The sequence below is a fragment of the Bos javanicus genome, chromosome 25, assembly GCF_032452875.1.
Source record: "Bos javanicus breed banteng chromosome 25, ARS-OSU_banteng_1.0, whole genome shotgun sequence".
Lineage (NCBI taxonomy): Eukaryota > Metazoa > Chordata > Mammalia > Artiodactyla > Bovidae > Bos > Bos javanicus.
The window spans coordinates 19796964-19814634 of record NC_083892.1 but is presented as its reverse complement, the minus strand read 5'-3'; the positions used below and the strand labels follow the sequence as shown (position 1 = coordinate 19814634).

The 17671-nt window shown below is 49.6% G+C and overlaps 1 protein-coding gene and 1 non-coding gene across 6 annotated transcripts in view; one reads left to right on the top strand and one right to left on the bottom strand.

Moving 5' to 3' along the window:
• Positions 1-17671, bottom strand: part of VWA3A (von Willebrand factor A domain containing 3A) — a 57151-nt gene that overhangs the window by 2980 nt on the left and 36500 nt on the right. For all 5 annotated transcript variants that reach the window (XM_061401377.1, XM_061401375.1, XM_061401376.1 and 2 more), the window contains 13 exons: positions 15597-15671; positions 15231-15375; positions 14613-14808; positions 13036-13106; positions 10037-10189; positions 8492-8582; positions 7750-7860; positions 7089-7186; positions 6157-6294; positions 5124-5232; positions 2247-2391; positions 1139-1287; positions 579-726 (listed from right to left, as the gene is read on the bottom strand). In XM_061401377.1, coding sequence (XP_061257361.1) covers positions 579-726; positions 1139-1287; positions 2247-2391; positions 5124-5232; positions 6157-6294; positions 7089-7186; positions 7750-7860; positions 8492-8582; positions 10037-10189; positions 13036-13106; positions 14613-14808; positions 15231-15375; positions 15597-15671 — 1629 coding nt within the window. The remainder of the gene's footprint in view (positions 1-578; positions 727-1138; positions 1288-2246; positions 2392-5123; positions 5233-6156; positions 6295-7088; positions 7187-7749; positions 7861-8491; positions 8583-10036; positions 10190-13035; positions 13107-14612; positions 14809-15230; positions 15376-15596; positions 15672-17671) is intronic.
• On the top strand, positions 17513-17620 carry LOC133238965 (U6 spliceosomal RNA). Its single transcript, XR_009733704.1, has one exon. It is a non-coding gene; the product is annotated as a U6 spliceosomal RNA (small nuclear RNA).

Here is a 17671-nt window from a genome sequence, read left to right as displayed (position 1 = left end):
GCTGCTGTGTGAATCGTATTCACCGTGTCAGGCTCGCCCTCTGAGCACATGGCCCCATTCCTCAATTTATCCAGGGCCGACTATGTGTCTGGCCTGGCAGGGAGACAGTGTGCCTTTTACGGAGCTCATGGTTTGGACAGAGAGATTAAATATGAATGTAAGTAATCACAGCTTTGCCAATTACATTAAATTTTTTTTTTTTTCAGAAGGAGCTGAATCTCTCTTGTTTAACACATGTTCTTTCTTCTATGGCGATTGTTTATGGAAATAGCCATAGCTACTTTAAACTTTTTCCCCTATTCACAAATGTGCCCCCAAGAAAGACAAAGTGGGAGAACACAGCATGTGACTGGGAACCGGTGCAAGTCTGTTTCCACACTGGAGAAAGTTGGGATGCCCTGCTGACAGGTAGGCAGGGTTTCAGTGGGATTCTCCCTCTGGTGCAATGCCTGCCCAGGGGCCTCCTAGTGGCTGACCCACGGGACTTGGGCCCAGGATGGCTCAGCTCACGGCCACGTGCCCCTCAGACACGTGGTGGTAGCTAAGTGGTGCAACTCGGCCGCCTCCTCACTGCCCACCTGCAAGAGCAGTCCGGGGAGATGGTGTGCACTTTGATGTCTCTCTTCTCCTTGAGTCTCTGGACTTCACTGAGAATAAGACTACAGCTTGTGTCTGGCTTCCCGTCGGTCAGGAGATATAGTCCTTCTACATCAGGAAAACTGAAAGCTTTCTGAAAGAGCACGTAGGCGGTCTGGTTCAGAGGAGGGGCCAACCAGGATGCAGAAACCACTGACCTGCTGTCCCCAAGTCTGCTTGGATCCCACCAACTTGTCATTAAGACTGTGAGCCTCCCCTTTCACCTGATGACAGACCAGGAAGCTGTTGAAGTTTAGGAAAAAGAGTTCAGCTCACTCCAGAGCTGGTTAACCCCAAGAAAGTCACTTAACCTCTCTGAGCCTCTGTGTCGTCATTTATAAAGTCAGAAATTCGAGAAACTCATTCTCACTGGATTGTTGGAAAGATGCAATGATTGAACACTTAGTAAATTCTAAAGTGCTCTCTGTAAACTCTAAAGCATCATGCAATGTCAGGATTAGGAGTTAGGACAGTATTTCTGGGTTGGGCTTGGTAGTGGAACTTGCCAGGAGTGCTTGCAAGACTGAGGTGCTCCCCTGAGCTTGCAGGCAGGTCACCCACTGCATGGCCTTGTGACAAGCTGCGTCTGTGGTCTCCACCAGAGTGTCCTGCCACGGCTGTAGGCCCTCTGCAAAGCTGAGCAGGTTAAAACTGGGGAGCAGGGAGAAAAAGTGAGGGGTGGAGAGAGGAAAAAGAGATTTTTTAGCATGTGCCAGTCTATACTGAGGGCTTCACTGATGGCTCAGTGGTAAATCCACCTGCAATGCAGGAGACGTAGGTTCAATCGCTGGGTCAAAAAGATTCTCTGGAGGAGGAAATGGCAACCCGCTCCAGTATTTTTGCTTGAAAAACTCCATAGACAGAGGAGCCTGGCAGGCTACAGTGCATAGGGTCACAAAGTCAGACACGACTGAGCATGCACGCAGTCTATTTTGATCTTGGGGGAGTAACTTCCATGAGGACACATGCTTATCCCTGAAGACCCTACAGCAAGCCCTGGGCCCCCTGCAGACCAACCAAGTTTGAGAAGGTACACGGTGAAAATTCTAGATGCAGACAGATTTAAATCCGCACTCAGTAATTGCTACTTACTGGTTATATGACCTTGGGCAAATGCCTTAATGTCTAAGCCCTTGTTTCCTTTTCTGAAGAATGAGGATAATAACAGGATCATGGTGCAGGCTGAATGACCTCATGCATGTAAAGTGCTTGGCACAGGAAACAGCTCTATAAATGCCTGCTCATTTTAATATTAAGGCAAGAACGAGTCCCAGCCTGGGGTCTGAGTTTCCAGCTGTCCCTCCGGGGTCAACCCTTCTGGGTAGAGAGAACCAACCACACCAAAACCTCCTCTTGAAAAATCCACAATCCAAGGCGACCTGGTGGTTCCTCTGATCTGCTTGCAATTGTCACTGGGCCTGAGACGGATTTCTAAAAACCACTTTACTTCTACAGTAGAAGGCAGTGTTCCTTCCCGCTATTCAGCTGAGCAGTTAGGAACCCTCCAGGCCCTTTGGAAGCATGAGGAGGGAGTGGTCTTGGCCAGGGAAGCATCCAGAACTATCGCTTGGATCTCCCTGCCCACATCCACCCGCACCCCTGCCTCTTACCTGTCACAGTGCTTCCGCAGCTGTTCCCATATCAGCAGGGTAAGCTCCGTCTTCACCTGCTGCAGGTAGGGGCCCATGGATCCCGACGTGTCCAGCAGGATGCACACTTTGCTCTCCAAAATGACACCGAACAGTCGGCGGCTGCCTGCTCCAGGGTGGGTGGGGGCAGAGGCCAGGGAGGAGCGAGGGTGGTTTTTCCCACTGCAGCTATCAAATATACCACACCCACCACCTGATCGGATGTGAACCCAGGGGGAGATAGCCTCTGTGGTGTTGCTAGAGTGGTCATCATTCAAAGGCAGAGCAGGTCGGTGGTCTGGGCTTTGGGAGGTCAAGGTTTCCTCTGTGACTTTGCCGGAGATTACCTGATTATAACCTCCCTGGGCTTGAGCTTCCTCACCTCTAATGTTAGGTGATTGAGTTAAGTGATGTCACAGCACAGTTTGGGGCTGGAAGCAATGTTACAGAACACAGGGTCTGCACGTTGGTCAACAGAAATCAAGTGGGCATCCACTGTGTGCCCGGCACTGAGCAAAGTGCAGTGGAGATGAGGAAGGGTCCCTGCCCTCACGGAGCTGCCAGTCCGTAAAGGAAAACAGATGTTATACTAACAGCTACCACTCTGCTGACGGTTCTGACAAACTTACAGGCATACACACTGGGGAGAATCTGAAACTGATGGATGTGGGGTGGGGAGCAGACAATCTACGGCTGAAGGATGAGGAGCAGTGGCCAAGGAGAGAAGGTAAGTGCGGAGCAGACAGACTGAGAAAAGCTCTGAGTGGGAGAAGAATATGCCATGCGTGTGGGACAGAGAGAAAGCTGGAGAGGCTGGTATAGGATTTGGGAATTATCCCAAGGGGAAACAGAGAGGGTCAGTGACTTGCCCACGGTCACACAGCCTGGCAGTGAAGCTGAGATTCACATCCAGGTCCTCTGATCTACATTTTAAGGCAACAGCTAGCCCCAGCCCTTCTGGTGCCCCAAGGCTAAATGGAAGTAACACGGAGGAAGCCAAAGAGCAGAAGATGGTGTGTCAAGCATTCCTGAATCACACCTCAGATCTCACTGGAGGCAGGAGTAGAAAAAACAGAAACCTGCTGTAAAATGGGCTCACTGCTCTCCAGGAAAAGGCGGCCTGAGCTGGCTGGACCCACCACCCAGGAATCTTCCAGGACTCACGTGGGATATTCTCTGGCCATCCTCATGGCCACATGAGGACAGGAGGGGAGCCATCCTAAAGCATGGGGGATGTTCTGTGAGGACAGCTAGCCAGCTGTCTGGGGGCCTCCCACACAAAAGGCCAGCCGATCCACCCTGGGAACCAGACAGCGGAAGAGAACACCCTGCAAGCCACTGAGCTCTGCGATTGTCTCCCTAATCTAACTCTGCTTTCTTCGTCTGTCTCCATCATCACTAACCTTCCCAGTTATCCTATTCTTATCCCCTGGATTCCTACTAGGTTCCCCTGATTGCACTCCATCCCCTCAACAATTGCTGTCCACACAGCAACCAGAGAGATTGGTTGTAACTTGATCACATTTCCCTTATTTAAAACCTCAGTGTCTTCCCATTGCTCTTAAGATAAAATCTGGGCCATGGCTTCATCTTCTCGGGATGGATGCACCCTTTACTCTCAGCCAATCCAGCTTCCTTTCAGTCTTTGTACTCAGCCTGGTCCCCTGTTGAGCAGCTCAGCCACGTCCTGAGAGTCTTTCTTCTCTTTGCTCAGATGATGTCCATCCTTCAGATCACCTCCTCAGGGAAGCCCTTCATGATGTCCCTGTGCAGGCCCACTGCCCCCTCTCCCTGCACCATGCCTGTCTCCACCTTACACTCATCACTGCTGTTCTTTGGGTAACATCCTTCTCCTCTGGACCATATGCTCCATGAGCTCGGGGACCACGTGGGGTGTTTCCTCTACCACCGCCCCAGCACTGAGCGGGAGAACGACACTCTTTGCTGAATAATGAATGAGTGAATCAGCGCAGTGTCCTCTGGGTATGTTTTGAGGTGTTAGATGGTGTTGGGTGTGTAGCTGCGTGTGATGTGGAGGTGCAACTCGTACTACACCAGGAGCGACTGCACAGCTGGCCTTCACACTCTCCCGGCAGGAAGTGTGTGTCGGAGTGGGGAGCGCACACAATCTCATTGTTGCCCCACCTCAGCCTCTGACTTGACAGCTGCATCTGGGACTTTGCAGCCCCCTCCAGAGGCTTTGGAGAGCTGTGGCAGACCAAGGACTGTTTATACCAGGTTCTACTGCAGAGGACTGGACTTAATGAATCTGCACAGGAGCCCAAGCGGCCCACAATGGGATGCTTCCTCATATTGTCCCAGGAACTCTCCAGGCCCCAAAGCCTAAACACCCTCCTGTTCAGTTCTAGCCAACCGCCCAGCCTTTTGGACATGATGCTTCAGACCATCCTGATTCCCACCCAAGCCGCCTCTGGGATGTGAGTCTCCCTCCCAGCCAGCCCGGCCACTGGCCTCTCCAGAGGGTCCTCAGTGCTCTCTGTAAAGAAGAACAGGAGCATCTTCTCTGCTGGAGACCCTCCTATCTCTACCTTCATGGACCAGTTCTTTGGAGCCCAATCAATGCTAAATTGAGGCTCCTGAGGGCCAGCCCCTCAGTCACACCCAGGAGGTGGGGTGTGGGAGGCCGCCTGGACAGACCTGGTTCTCTCTGATGCTCTGGTCCGTGCTCCACCTCCTTTTATCCAGCACAATGCTTGACCTCTGAACCCAGAAGTCATGTTGCCACTGGGTGACAGTTTGTGAGTGCTTAGTCTGGGAAGGAGTGATCCTGGGGTCCCTGGGGTTGTCCTCCCCCTGCCCTTCATGCCCCCCACCCTCCAGGACAGCGGGCAGTCTCACCAGACAGCAGCCACTGCAGCCTCTGGATGTAGCGGCGCATCAGCTTATCCAGGTGTATAATGTACTCCTCCATTTCCCTGGGGGTGCACTCAATGTGTCTCACTGTCCCCTGGATTAAAGCAAGCAAAGAAAAATACTCCCCTGCCAGCTCTGTCTCTTATCCCCATCACCCCCAGAGCACTTTAGTCTATTGTGGTTCACAATTTTTGCAACACTGTGAAAGCATTCACTTTTGTTTGTTTGTTTAAAAGCTTTTTTTTCTTTTATTAAACTATCAACTGCATGGGTTTAGGCAGGTGTGGGGGAATTGGTATGCTGGTTTTTGTGCCAAATGTGGTCACTGTCATAACTAAAAACTAAAATAGTCTCTCTAAATTTTAAATAGAAAACCCTTAATGGCAGAATGGGAGGTCGATAAATTTCACATTAAAAGATGACCTCGGATGGAGGAGGCAGGCAGCATGATTAAACTTCCATGAAACTTGGATGGTGGATAATTTTTAGCTTTACAGTTGACAATGTCACATTAAAGGGCAAGGAGAGAAAATGGGTTTTGTTTTTTTTTTTAAAGCAGGATTAGATTTTAATTTTGTACTAAATTTACCTGTTCCAGTGTCAAAGAAATTTAAAAATCTACCTCAAAACTAAGAAGCCCCCCTGATCTCCTGCCATAACCCCTGTTTCTGGCCGTCTTAACAGAACCACCATCAGAATTGGGGTATAGAGTTCTTATTGGTGAGTATTCTAGCCACTGGTCTGTGATCTCAGCAACTGTCACTAATTCTCACCCCAGTGAGTCCCTAGAACCTTGACCATGGTCTCAGGCATTCTGAGGGGCTGGCTTCTCTTCCAACAGGGCTGTGTATCCTATTCCTCGAGGGAAGTCCCCCTTTGGAGGGTTGGGGTTCTTAGCAGGAGGAATAAAAGCTGGGGCTCATATATTCATGTGGACTTTGCCCTAACACACTCAGCCATCTGTGTCTGAGAAGAGAAAGGAGCTGGGAGTGAAAAAACAAAACCAATCTTGACTTACATTGGTCTCTATGCTGGGGAAGACACTGCAGTATTTGGCTGATGCCGACATCTGTACTGATTTTTGATGAGTGCAGTTGGGACCAAGGTATCTGGAGACCTCCATCTTTAGTTTCTTTAGCCCATAATTTGCTACCCACTTTGGAATAAAGCAAAGAATGATTATCTTGGGTAATTTTGGCTTAATGGAATGATTGACTCATCTTTCAAAAACCTCATGTTTGAAATCTGTCTTGTATCTGAAATGTGGGGTTTCCCAGGTCCTCACTGAGATTACCTCACATGCACATTCCTGCCCTGGTGCAGGAGAGAGATGCAAAGAAATATGGGAACCAGAGAACAAAATTTACTGAGCACTTATTTACTCCCTGTCTAGTGAACCCTGTGGCTTCCTCCATTTCCATATCAGCCTCTTCCATGAAACTTGAATGGAAACCCTGATTGGTCTCTTAGATCAATTAAGATATCACAATAAGAGATACAAGAATGATCAGGTTTAAAGCAATCAGAGTATGGCTTCCAGGACTGGACCAATCAGAACCAAGCTCAGACTGACTCACTGGTTGCCAGAAGAAAAGATATTCCTATCTTTGGATCCGAACAAGAAGGGGGGTTTCTGGTACTTGCATCCAAAAGGATCTGATACCACTGAGGACTTTACACAAAATATACTTCAATTAATCAGCAATCCTATTAAGTACAAGAGTCTTCATTTTATAAATGAAGACACTGAGATTGAGTGACTAGCTCAAGGTCACCCAGCTAGGAAGTGGCAGACTCAGGTTCCACGTAGTTCTCTTGAATCCTTATCCTGACACTTGACACAGTCATTCTAAGCAGATTTGGTCTCAATTCCAAGTATGTCCACCTTCCCAGATATAACGGAAGGAATGATTGCTTGGGAGGCACGTGCTGGTACAAACAGCATAATACCTCTTGGCTGGAGCAGACTGTATCCTTTCTGGGCAACTCAGTAGACGATCTAGTCCTTCTTAGGCCCCTTCCTTGAGGGTACTTCTTGTATACCGAGCCTGGGAGAAAGAGAGCAGAGTTATCTTGTGCAATTCTCTTACCCTCTCCTCCCTTTTCCATGTCAGTTTCTGTCAGTCAAGTCAGTTGTAACATTCCTTAGGTGCAACTTGCTGAGAGATAGGAGGGACTCTTGGGGGGATCTAGGGAGGTCTTCTGGGTTCCCCTACCCAAACCCCACCCCACCCCACCCCCGTGCTTCTCAATGAGTTGCTACTGGGACCTGTGCCTTTCCACAGTTATCAATCCTGCTGACTTGGGGGACTCACGCCCACTTCCTTCCCAGTCAGTCTGAGGACACTGCCCCTCGTGAACAGAGCCAAAGCGCTGTACCCGGGGACCTGGGGGAATGCCGACATCACCTCTTCCCATTCTACTGCTTTGTGTCAAGACTTTGCGAGCTCACTTCCCTGGGTTGGGAGATCTGAGTGGTTTGAGGATAGGCCTGCTCTGGGGGCACTGCTGTCTGTGTCCTGGAGGGGTAACCCTCCCACGGGGCCTGATCACCTTCCAGGTCTTAAGGGGCAAGGGGGCTGTCCAGACATCTGTGCAGCCGTCAACTCACCCACGTTATTCCCTGTCTCTGTGTAGAACAGTGAGAGAGCTATTTCTGCATCCCTTGATTGGGTCTTCTTCCTCCGCTCGGTAGTCCTTTCCTTCACTGGTGGGGCTGCAGCTAGAGGACATTTGGCCTGTTGTCTGGAGCAGCCTTGAGGGTTTATGCAGTGAAGCTATGTAGCTTGGCTTAGAGACTTGTCAACTTCAGCTATGTTCTGCCCTCAGAACTGGGGCTCCAAGGTGGCTTTGAGGTCCTTTGGGATGACCTGACTCTGGCCTCACTGGGATCAGCAAAGCTAGAGCTGCTATTACTCACAGTCCCCCAGTTTACAGATGAGGCACAAGGGACTCAGTCAGTGAGAAGCAGAGCAAAGACTCTACCCAGGACTTGCTGACTCCGGAACTCCAGAACTCTGCTCTGAACTGCTCTGCTCTGTTTCTGATGTTAGAAGTGAGACGCATGGTCTTAGGTTCTATGAGCTGAATACTTTCATAAAAATACCAGTGCCTTGTCATGATTGGCTGGCACTGGACACTCTCCTTAGTCGCTCTGAGCCTGAATTTCTTCATCAGTAAAACAGAGGAACTAATAGATTCCTTGCTGTATAGGATGGATGGTTACGAGCTTTAAAGGGGACAATCTTAGCAGAGGGCAGGTGCACGGTCACTGATCACTTTAGTGACTGCCATCACTCATCCATGTCTCAGCCGTGTTTGCCCGCCCCTCCCATCCCGTGGCCATGCCTTACCTGGGGGGATGCCTGCTTTGCCACTGAGTGGACGCCATGGCAGAGCTTTCAAGGGGGGCCTCTTCTCTCTGTCAGGGTCATCTTCAATGCTCTAGAAAACAGGCAGCCTTTCCCATCAGAGGCCTGTTGTCTGTGGTGGGCAGTACCCCCATCAGCCCAGCCCCAATATGTCAAGTAGGAGCCTTTGCATGGAGAGGCCTGAGGAAGAAGGTTTCTCATATGCTCAGCCCTCTCCTGCAGCAGATACAGAGAGGACCCTGGTGTTTGAAGTGAAAAATATGTGTGTGTGCATGTGTGTGTGTGTGCATATATATGAATGGGTAAATGCGTGTGTGTGTGTGTGTGTTATGAGAGAGGGCCTATGGAAGTTACCTGGCGATCAAGTGGTTAGGACTTGGAGCTGTCATTGCTGTGGCCTGGGTTCAATCCCTGTTCAGGGAACTCAGACCCCCCAAGCCATGAAACATGGCCAGAGAGAGAGAGAGCTTGCTAGGACAGCTGTGGGGATTTGCCTGAACTTTCTTCATCAGTTACTTGCCCCTCTTCCTACTGGACTGGGATTTCTGGGCCTCCAGAATGACCAGCAACCACTCAGTAATTTCTCTGCCATGTCGGGCACCTCAGCTTTAAGGGAGGGGTTCCTTCATTACTGGGCACAACTGGAACGTGGCGACAGTTGCACGAAGTCACCCAGGCCCGGGACCAGTTGACACCCATCACCTACCCAGAGCCCCCTCCCTCGTTTCAGGAGGCCCATTAGGGGCCCTGGTGCAACCCAAACCCCCTCAAACTGAAGGCCCAACCGGCAGACTCCGAGACCCTGGGGTTTCACCTCAGAATTTGGGAAGATGAGAAGGTGCTGGCTCCCAACTCCACCAGTACCCGTGTGGACAGAACCTCTCGAGAGTGCAGCCTCGGGAAGGGAGTGAGCTGGGTTCACCAGAGTCTGTCAGCTGGTGAAATGCTAAAGAGTTCACACACCTTACTGCGGCTGCTGCTCACAAGTGCTGAGGAATCTGGGGTCTTCCCCCAGGCACACCCCAGACGCCCCCTGTGTTGCTATGGTGGACACTTTATGCAGGACAGATTTTGATGGGCTGTGAACAAGGATCAACCCTGCGGAAGACCCAGGTCCAATCAGGCCCCTGTAAGCCTTGAGCTGAAGCAGCAAGAGCCCATTAGATGCCACACCACCCTTATTCCTTTGCCCCTGAGAGACCCTCCAAATGAGCCTTCCTGCCTTGTAACCAGCACGTGTAATAATGGGTGCCAGTTCCACGGAACCCTTAGTACCACGAGGTGGGGACAACCAGGCAGAGCCAAAGCTGGAGTGGACGGGGTGGCCAGAGCTGAGAAGCAGGCCCCGGTGGTCTCCTTCCTCTTGGAGGCCGGGCCACTGACCACTGAAGACGTTACCCCCGCATCCACTGGCCCTGGGATCTGGGGACCTGGCCCAGGCCACCTCACGATCTAGGAAAGACCATGAGACAAGGTGGAAACAAAATCCTCTGTGTGTTATTGGGGTGGGGGCGGGGGGAGTCAAACCATTCTGGCCACGGAGGGTGCTGTGGGCCTGGAAGGACAGAACTTCCTGGGCTGGCTTCTCGGCTTGAGCACATTCGGCTTCTCTTTCAGGAGGGCCACGCTTTGCTGTTCTTTTCCAGACTGGTTCTTCAGGGAGGACACGAGTAAGGCACACTGCAGTGGGGATGGGGAGTCAGCCAGGTACCTCCCCACAGGGAGTGTGTACACACACACACACACACACACACACACACACACAGAGCAGGAGGTGCTGAGGCCACTGGGGCCCCTGGATTTTTCTTTGAGAGTTCTATGCTCAAACCTACTAATAATAAGTACAGAGGTCCTGGGATGTATCAGGCTAGTTAGTGGGCTAGTTCGTGCCTGGGGGTCTCAAACCCTCTTGTCCACAAGGTGTGTGACTACACAGGCAGGGTAAGTGCCATCTTATCCCATTTTACAGGTGAGGAAGTAAATCTTATGAACTTAAAGGACTTGCCCAAGGCTACTATAAGTATACAGTGGATCTTCCATTCCTTCTCAGGTGGACCTTGTCCCAAAGCCAGTTTCGCTCCATATGTGGACCCTGTGCCCATGGCCAACCCTGGGGGCCTGCAGAATGGTGGTGTAATACTTGGCTCCTTTGCCTACCTAGTTCTCAACTGCCTGAAAGATTCTTCAATAATTATTCTCAATCAAAGCACTAGAAAGCACCGTGTGAATGTAAATAACACCATATAAGGGTGGATTAAACCAGTATTTCCCATTAACACCTTGGGAACGAGTTTATCAAATGAGGGAGCAGGACTAATGCACACCTGAGAAGCAGTTTTTTCAAAACACCAAAAGAGGGGCCCTTTCAGGGTGGAAAGCTCAGACACATTTCGGGGAGCCACAGGTCTGCCAATCCATGGCCCCACCCTCCCAGGAGCTCACAACGTAGTTGGGGAGACAGGCAGTTCTGGCAATGGTGGAACTTGAAATGTGAGTCGCCTACATGCTCTGTCCATCTCCTGGCTTCAACTGCCCCGCACCTCTATGTCTGGCCCTCATCTTTATCCACCTGCCAGAAGGATGCCCCCACTTATTATCTCACAAGTCCCACAGACTCACCTTTGTTCTAGCCTCTCTGAACCCTGTCTTGATTTCTCTCTCTGGGTCTATGGCACCACTGTCTACCAGGTCCCCCAGCAAGTCACCCCAGGATTTCTTCTTCTTTCTCACCCCATGTATTCAATCAGCCACAAGTTTGGTCAATTCTTCCTTAAAAACATGATCTCAAGTTTGTTCCTTTGTTTCCATTCTCATTGTTCCTGATGCGATCTGGTCCCTCTCTCACCTAACCTTGAACTGCTCAACTCCTTCTCTGAGGAGGTGACACTCTAGTGAACCCTGAATAATACGGATGGCCTGGGAGGGGAACAGCTGGCAGAGGAAATAGCAGGTGCAAAGGCAAATTTGGGAATGAGCTTGATCTGCTCACGGGTGTACAGGCCAGGATGCAGAGCACACAGACCCGAAACCAGTGACTTATAGGAAACCCTCATGTTTCACTGGAAGCCTTTGGTGTCTGTGGATCAGCACAAAGGTTGAAAGCTGATGTGGGGGGAGTTGTGTCCTCCAAAAGACACGGTCCAAACTCCCGGTACCCGTCAACGTGACCTCACTTGGAAACATGGCCTTTGTAGATGTAATTAAGATGTAAGTTAATGAGGCTGTACTGGAAAGGTGGGCCCTTAATCCAATATGACTGATGTCCTTGGAAGAAAAGAGACACAGACACACACACAGAGGGAGGAGAGCCATGTGGAGATGGAGGCAGAAATCAGAGTGAGGCTGCCACAAGCCAAGGAATGCCAAGGAGTGCTGGTGATAAGGATGCCCTACTTGACCAAACTTTGGTCATGCTCCTCTGAGCCCTCTTCTTGACTGGGTTTTGACTCCTCCAAAAACACTGCAGATGGTGATTGCAGCCATGAAATTAAAAGACACTTGCTCCTTGGAAGAAAAGTTATGACCAACCTAGACAGCATATTAAAAAGCAGAGACATTAGTGTGCCAACAAAGGTTCGTCTAGTCAAAGCTATGGTTTTTCCAGTGGTCGTGTATGGATGTGAGTGATGGACTATAAAGAAAGCTGAGGGCCCAAGAATTGATGCTTTTGAACTGTGGTGTTGGAGAAGACTCTTGAGAGTCCCTTGGACTGCAAGGAGATCCAACCAGTCCAACCAAAAGGAAATCAGTCCTGAATATTCATTGGAAGGACTGATGTTGAAGCTGAAACTCCAATACTTTGGCCACCTGATGCGAAGAGCTCACTCATTTGAAAAGACCCTGATGCTGGGAAAGATTGAAGGTGGGAGGAGAAGGGGACGACAGAGGATGAGATGGTTGGATGGCATCACTGACTCAATGGATATGAGTTTGAGTAAACTCCGGGAGTTGGTGATGGAGACAGGGAGGCCTGGCGTGCTGTGGTTCATGGGGTTGCAAAGAGTTGGACACAACTGAGCGACTGAACTGAACTGAACTGTTGAACCCAGTTTTAGCAAAGAATCCTGTTAAGCTTGTTTAGCAAGAATCTCTCTACCCTTGACATCTAATCAACTGCATCTTAGTAACTTTCATTCCACTAACCCTCTCACTCTGCTCATTGGCTATAAATCCCCAGCTATCTTTGCTGTATAATCACAGTTGAGTTCAACCTCTCTCCCCTGATTGCAGTCATCTTGAACAGTATCTTCCTTGCCATTTTTAACAAGCATCCAGTGAAATTTCATTTCTTTAAGAGCAGTCACCACCAGAAGCTACGAAAAGGTAAAGAGAGATTCTACTCAGAGTCTTTGGGGGGCATGGGTCATGGCTCTTTAGACATCTTGATTTTAGGCTCTAGCCTCTGGAACTGTGAGGGAATAAATATCTGTCATTTTAAGCCACCTCTTTTGTGGTCCTTTAATGACAGCCCCAGGACTCTAACAGAAGCCAGTGTAGTCATTGATTGTCCCATACGTAAGGCATACCTTTTGGGAGTAGTTGAGAGCCTTTTCCATCTCAGATGTGATGGCATTGATATCATCACTTTCGTAAATACCTGGAAACAAAGCACATCATGAGTGTGGGGGAGGGGTACAGATTCTGGCAAGTGTCCATATCTCTAAACACAAGGGCCACGTGGAGAGACCTCAGCCCAGGGGGCAGGCTGGGGTGTTAGTGGGCTCAGCTGACCAGCCCCCACCCCACACTATCTGGTGGTAAAGGAGATGGGCAGGTACAGTGAGGGTACCAAGAGTGGAGCCAGCTTGGGACCCAGCATCCTGGCACCCAGCCAAGAGCTCTCACCCACAGAAGAGTAGGTCAGGGAAAGGTCCCGCTCCTCCAGTGAATAAGATCCACCTTGAGGTTACTTAAAGTAGCTAATGTCTGCAGTGAATAATGTCTGTAGTAACATCTCAAATATAACTCATTTGAGTGGGACTAGAGTGTGATGCCTAAGAAGTAAGACTCTGGGTTCAGCTCCTGGTTCCTTACTTACTACCTCTGTGCTCTGGGTTCTGTGTCTCAGCTTCACTAGCTGAAAAATGGGGTAATAATCATAACCCATTTCATAGGGTTATTGTGAGAAATGAATCACAACATGTTTAAAACACTTAAAACCGAGTTTAGCATATAATAACTATTTTATAAATGCTTGCTATTATCAATAATAATCACCAATAATAACTTAAATGTATGTGCCTGGCACTTTTAATGAGTTCCAGCCCCAGCTATGCCACTCATGTCCCTGAGAGTCATTTCTTCATTTGTAAATCAGAGAGATCAGTCTTGTGTCCCAAGCTTTGATCCCTCCTGAATCACGTCACAATTTTGCCTTGCCTGCATATCACCTAAACCATAATTTACTTAATCAGTTCAGTTCAGTTCAGTTGGTCAGTCGTGTCCGACTCTTTGTGACCCCATGAATTGCAGCATGCCGGGCCTCCCTGTCCATCACCATCTCCCGGAGTTCACTCAAACTCATGTCTATCAAGTCGGTGATGCCATCCAGCCATCTCATCCTCTGTCATCCCCTTCTCCTCCTGCCCTCCCAGCATCAGGGTCTTTTCCAATGAATCAACTCTTCGCATGAGGTGGCCAAAGAATTGGAGTTTCAGCTTCAGCATCAGTCCTTCCAATGAACACCCAGGAGTGATCTCCTTTAGAATGGACTGGTTGGATCTCCTTGCAGTGCAAGGGACTCTCAAGAGTCTTCTCCAACACCACAGTTCAAAAGCATCAGTTCTTCAGCGCTCAGCTTTCTTCACAGTCCAACTCTCACATCTACACATGACCACTGGAAAAACCATAGCCTTGACTAGATGGACCTTATTATGTATTTAAAAAAATTTTAATTGGAGCATAATTGCTTTACAATGAATGCTGTGTTAGTTTCTACTGTACAACAACATGAATCAGCGATAATTATGCAAATATCCCCTCCCTTTTAAGCCTCCCTCCCCACCGCTACCCTATCCCTATGTTTATGGCACAGGGAGCTATGTCGGTACCAAAACTACTGTCTGCAAAGAAAGAGGTGGAGGGACCAGCACCACTCACTCACCTGTGTCTCCAAACCAGTGGAAGCGCCCACCAGCAGCCCGGGTGACCTCCCTGTAGGCGGCGGCCGTGTCCGTGCGGCTGGCATAGCAGGCAGGGGGCATGGTGTCCGTCTGTGACTCACCCACATAGAAGAGACACACGTTCAGATGGAAGTCGCAGCCCCCGCAGGCCTCGGCCATGTAGGCGCTGAGCATGGCCTGTGGGCAGAGAGGGAGGAGGGGCCCAGGCCTGAGGGCTTTTCCAGCTGCTGGTCTCGGGTCAGTTCAGCCCAGTCTCTTTCTTGTGGACCTACTGTGTACCGGGTCTAGTACGTGGCACTGAGGAGGGAAAGATGGAAGAGCCTGGGTCACCATTTCTCTTACTATCTTCATAGATTTTGGCGGGGAGCTGGGCCTGAGATCTTAGACCGGCAGCCTCTAATCCCCTGGGAGCTCATTAGAAATGCAGATTCTCAGGCCCCTGGGAGCCAGGTCTAACCACCTCTGCATTTGAACAACATCTCCAGGTGATAAAGTCTAGATGGGAAAATCATGCTGGAGAAACTGGTCGCTAGGCGTCCACCCAGGGGAAGATGTGGGAGTCCTAGAGGATAAAGGAGGACGTGACGAGGCTCACCCACCATGTCCTGGTCAGGGATGCCCCCCGTGAAGAGGTAGATGCCCTGTGACTGCTGTTCTTCTTTGTCCTTGAAGTCCACCTCCACAGCCTTCCGCAGGGCGCTGAGGACGTTCCTGCTGCCCTGACACTGCAGGTTCAGGACCCACCTGGGAGGCAGGGAGGCCGTGCTGAGGCGGTGGGGGTGGGGGGGGCGGTGCTGCCAGGCCCCAGAGGGGAGGGTGGGGGATGGAAGGCGGATGTTTCCCGATTCATGTCTGTGCCGGCTGTCGGAGGGCGAAGGTTCTAGAGAGAGCTACTTTCTGGGGGAGGGAGGGGGCCAGAAAAAGTAGCACCAGGGAGGCTGCTGTCAGACCAGCAGGTCACCTACCGCCAGGCGCTTTGTAAGTTGCTGTGGCTGGCGGCAACCATCTCGGGCCTCCAGCTTTCGATGGTGCTTCCAAACCTTGGAGGGAGGGAAAGAGGGCTTGTTCTTAGTGGGGAGATATGTGCCCCAGCTCACTGGGCTTCCCAGGATTTTAAGGGGGCAAAATTCTGGTTGAAAGTGAAAGTCGCCCAGTCATGTCTGACTCTTTGCAACCCCATGGACTATACAGTCCATGGAATTCTTTAGGCCAGAATACTGGAGTGGGTAGCTGTTCCCTTCTCCAGGGGATCTTCCCAACTCAGGGACTGAACCCAGGTCTCCCACATTGCGGGAGGATTCTTTACCAGCTGAGCCACCAGGGGAGCCCAAAATTCTGGTTACATCCCCAAAATGTTAGGATGTCACCCACGAGCTCCTTGCTGGTCAGGACACGTCCCAGCATATTCATGGTGGGAGCAGAGCAGGGGCCCTCAGTGTCAACCCGCCAGGACCGGTTTAGCCAGACCTCTCCCCTGAGGAAGGTACTCCCTCCCCTGTGTGAACTTCCCCACCTCCAGGGAAGGAGTCACTGCTCCCTTTATGGCTCCCCTAGCATGGATTCAGGGCTTCTCAGGTATATCAGATGGTAAAGCGTCTGCCTGCAATGCGGGAGACCCAGGTTGGATCCCTGGGTTGGGAAGATCTCCTGGAGAAGGAGATGGCAACCCACTCCTGTACCTTTGCCTGGAAAATCCCATGGATGGAGGAGCCTGGTAGGCTACAGTCCATGGGGTCACAAAGAGCACAGATTCATTCTCAAAGCTTTCACTCTCCACCTGTATTACAGTTTCTCTTTTATATGCATCAGCTCATTCTCTCTATGAGACAGAATTTAAATCTTTGAGAAGAAGATTTATCTCCTTTATCAAGGAAAAGCCGTCCCCTCTCTGGTTCGAGAGCAATTCCTCCTCCTGGGGTCTTGACTTGACCACCGCCAACCTGTCTGAGACGTTGCCCTGTGCTGACCTCCCTCCCACGCCCACTCCTGGATCTACTTCCCTCGTCCCCTCTGCCTCTCTTAGCTATCATTCCACCAGGGTCCACTCTGCCAGCCACTCCTCTGTCTTTCCTTTTCTCCTTCACAGACAGGCTCCCTGGAAAAACAATGTTACTACCACTTCCTCATTATCTGCTTCTCAACCCTCTGCAGTCAAGCTTCCACCCTGGGCAGTTCTCTGGCAAATATTAATGATGACCTCCTTTCCTAATCCCATGGAAATATCTCCTATTATAGTTGGATAATAAATCCTCTATTATAGTTGAATAAAAATTCTAACAATATACAGAGAGTGAAAATTCCTTCAGTTTTATCCCTCCCTCCAAATTTCTGTTAACTCTTTGTTCTATATTCTTTTGGATTAAAAATTGCTAGATAAGATATATTGACAGAAGTGGAATTATAGCCTTTCTTCCCACCCTGGTGACCTTGTTTTCTACCATAAATCAGTGTTACAGCCTAATGGATAGAAACTGCAAGTTTGTGAAGAGAGTTTGGAAACCTGGGGGTACTGAGAAAGAGGGTGAGCACCAGCTTAACATGGTTATTTTTTCACTTTACACAATAATTAAAAAAAAGTTTTCCAGCAAAATACAAGAAATGTAATTATATAACCTATCCTATTTATTTCCTTTCATTTGGACTTACTGAGGAAGTTTTCTAAATGTACTCACGTAACTCTCTCACATTCTTTTGAATAGTTGCATAGAATTCTACAGTCAGGTTTATTTTACCAATTCCCTCTTGTTTTTCTCCAAGTTTGACGATTATCAGAACGCTGCATTGAAAATCCCTTCAAGGCTATCTTTGCACAGTCATCTTAATATTTCCTTTGGATATTTCATAAAGGTTTAATTGAAGGAACAAAGACCATACTGATTCAGTGCTTGTTTCAGTAGCACATATACTAAAATTGGAACCATACAGAGAAGATTAGCATGGCCCCTGTGTGAAGATGATACACAAAATATTAGGCACTTGGGATTAACATATACACATTATTATACAGAAAACAAATAATCAACAAGACCTATTGTCTTGT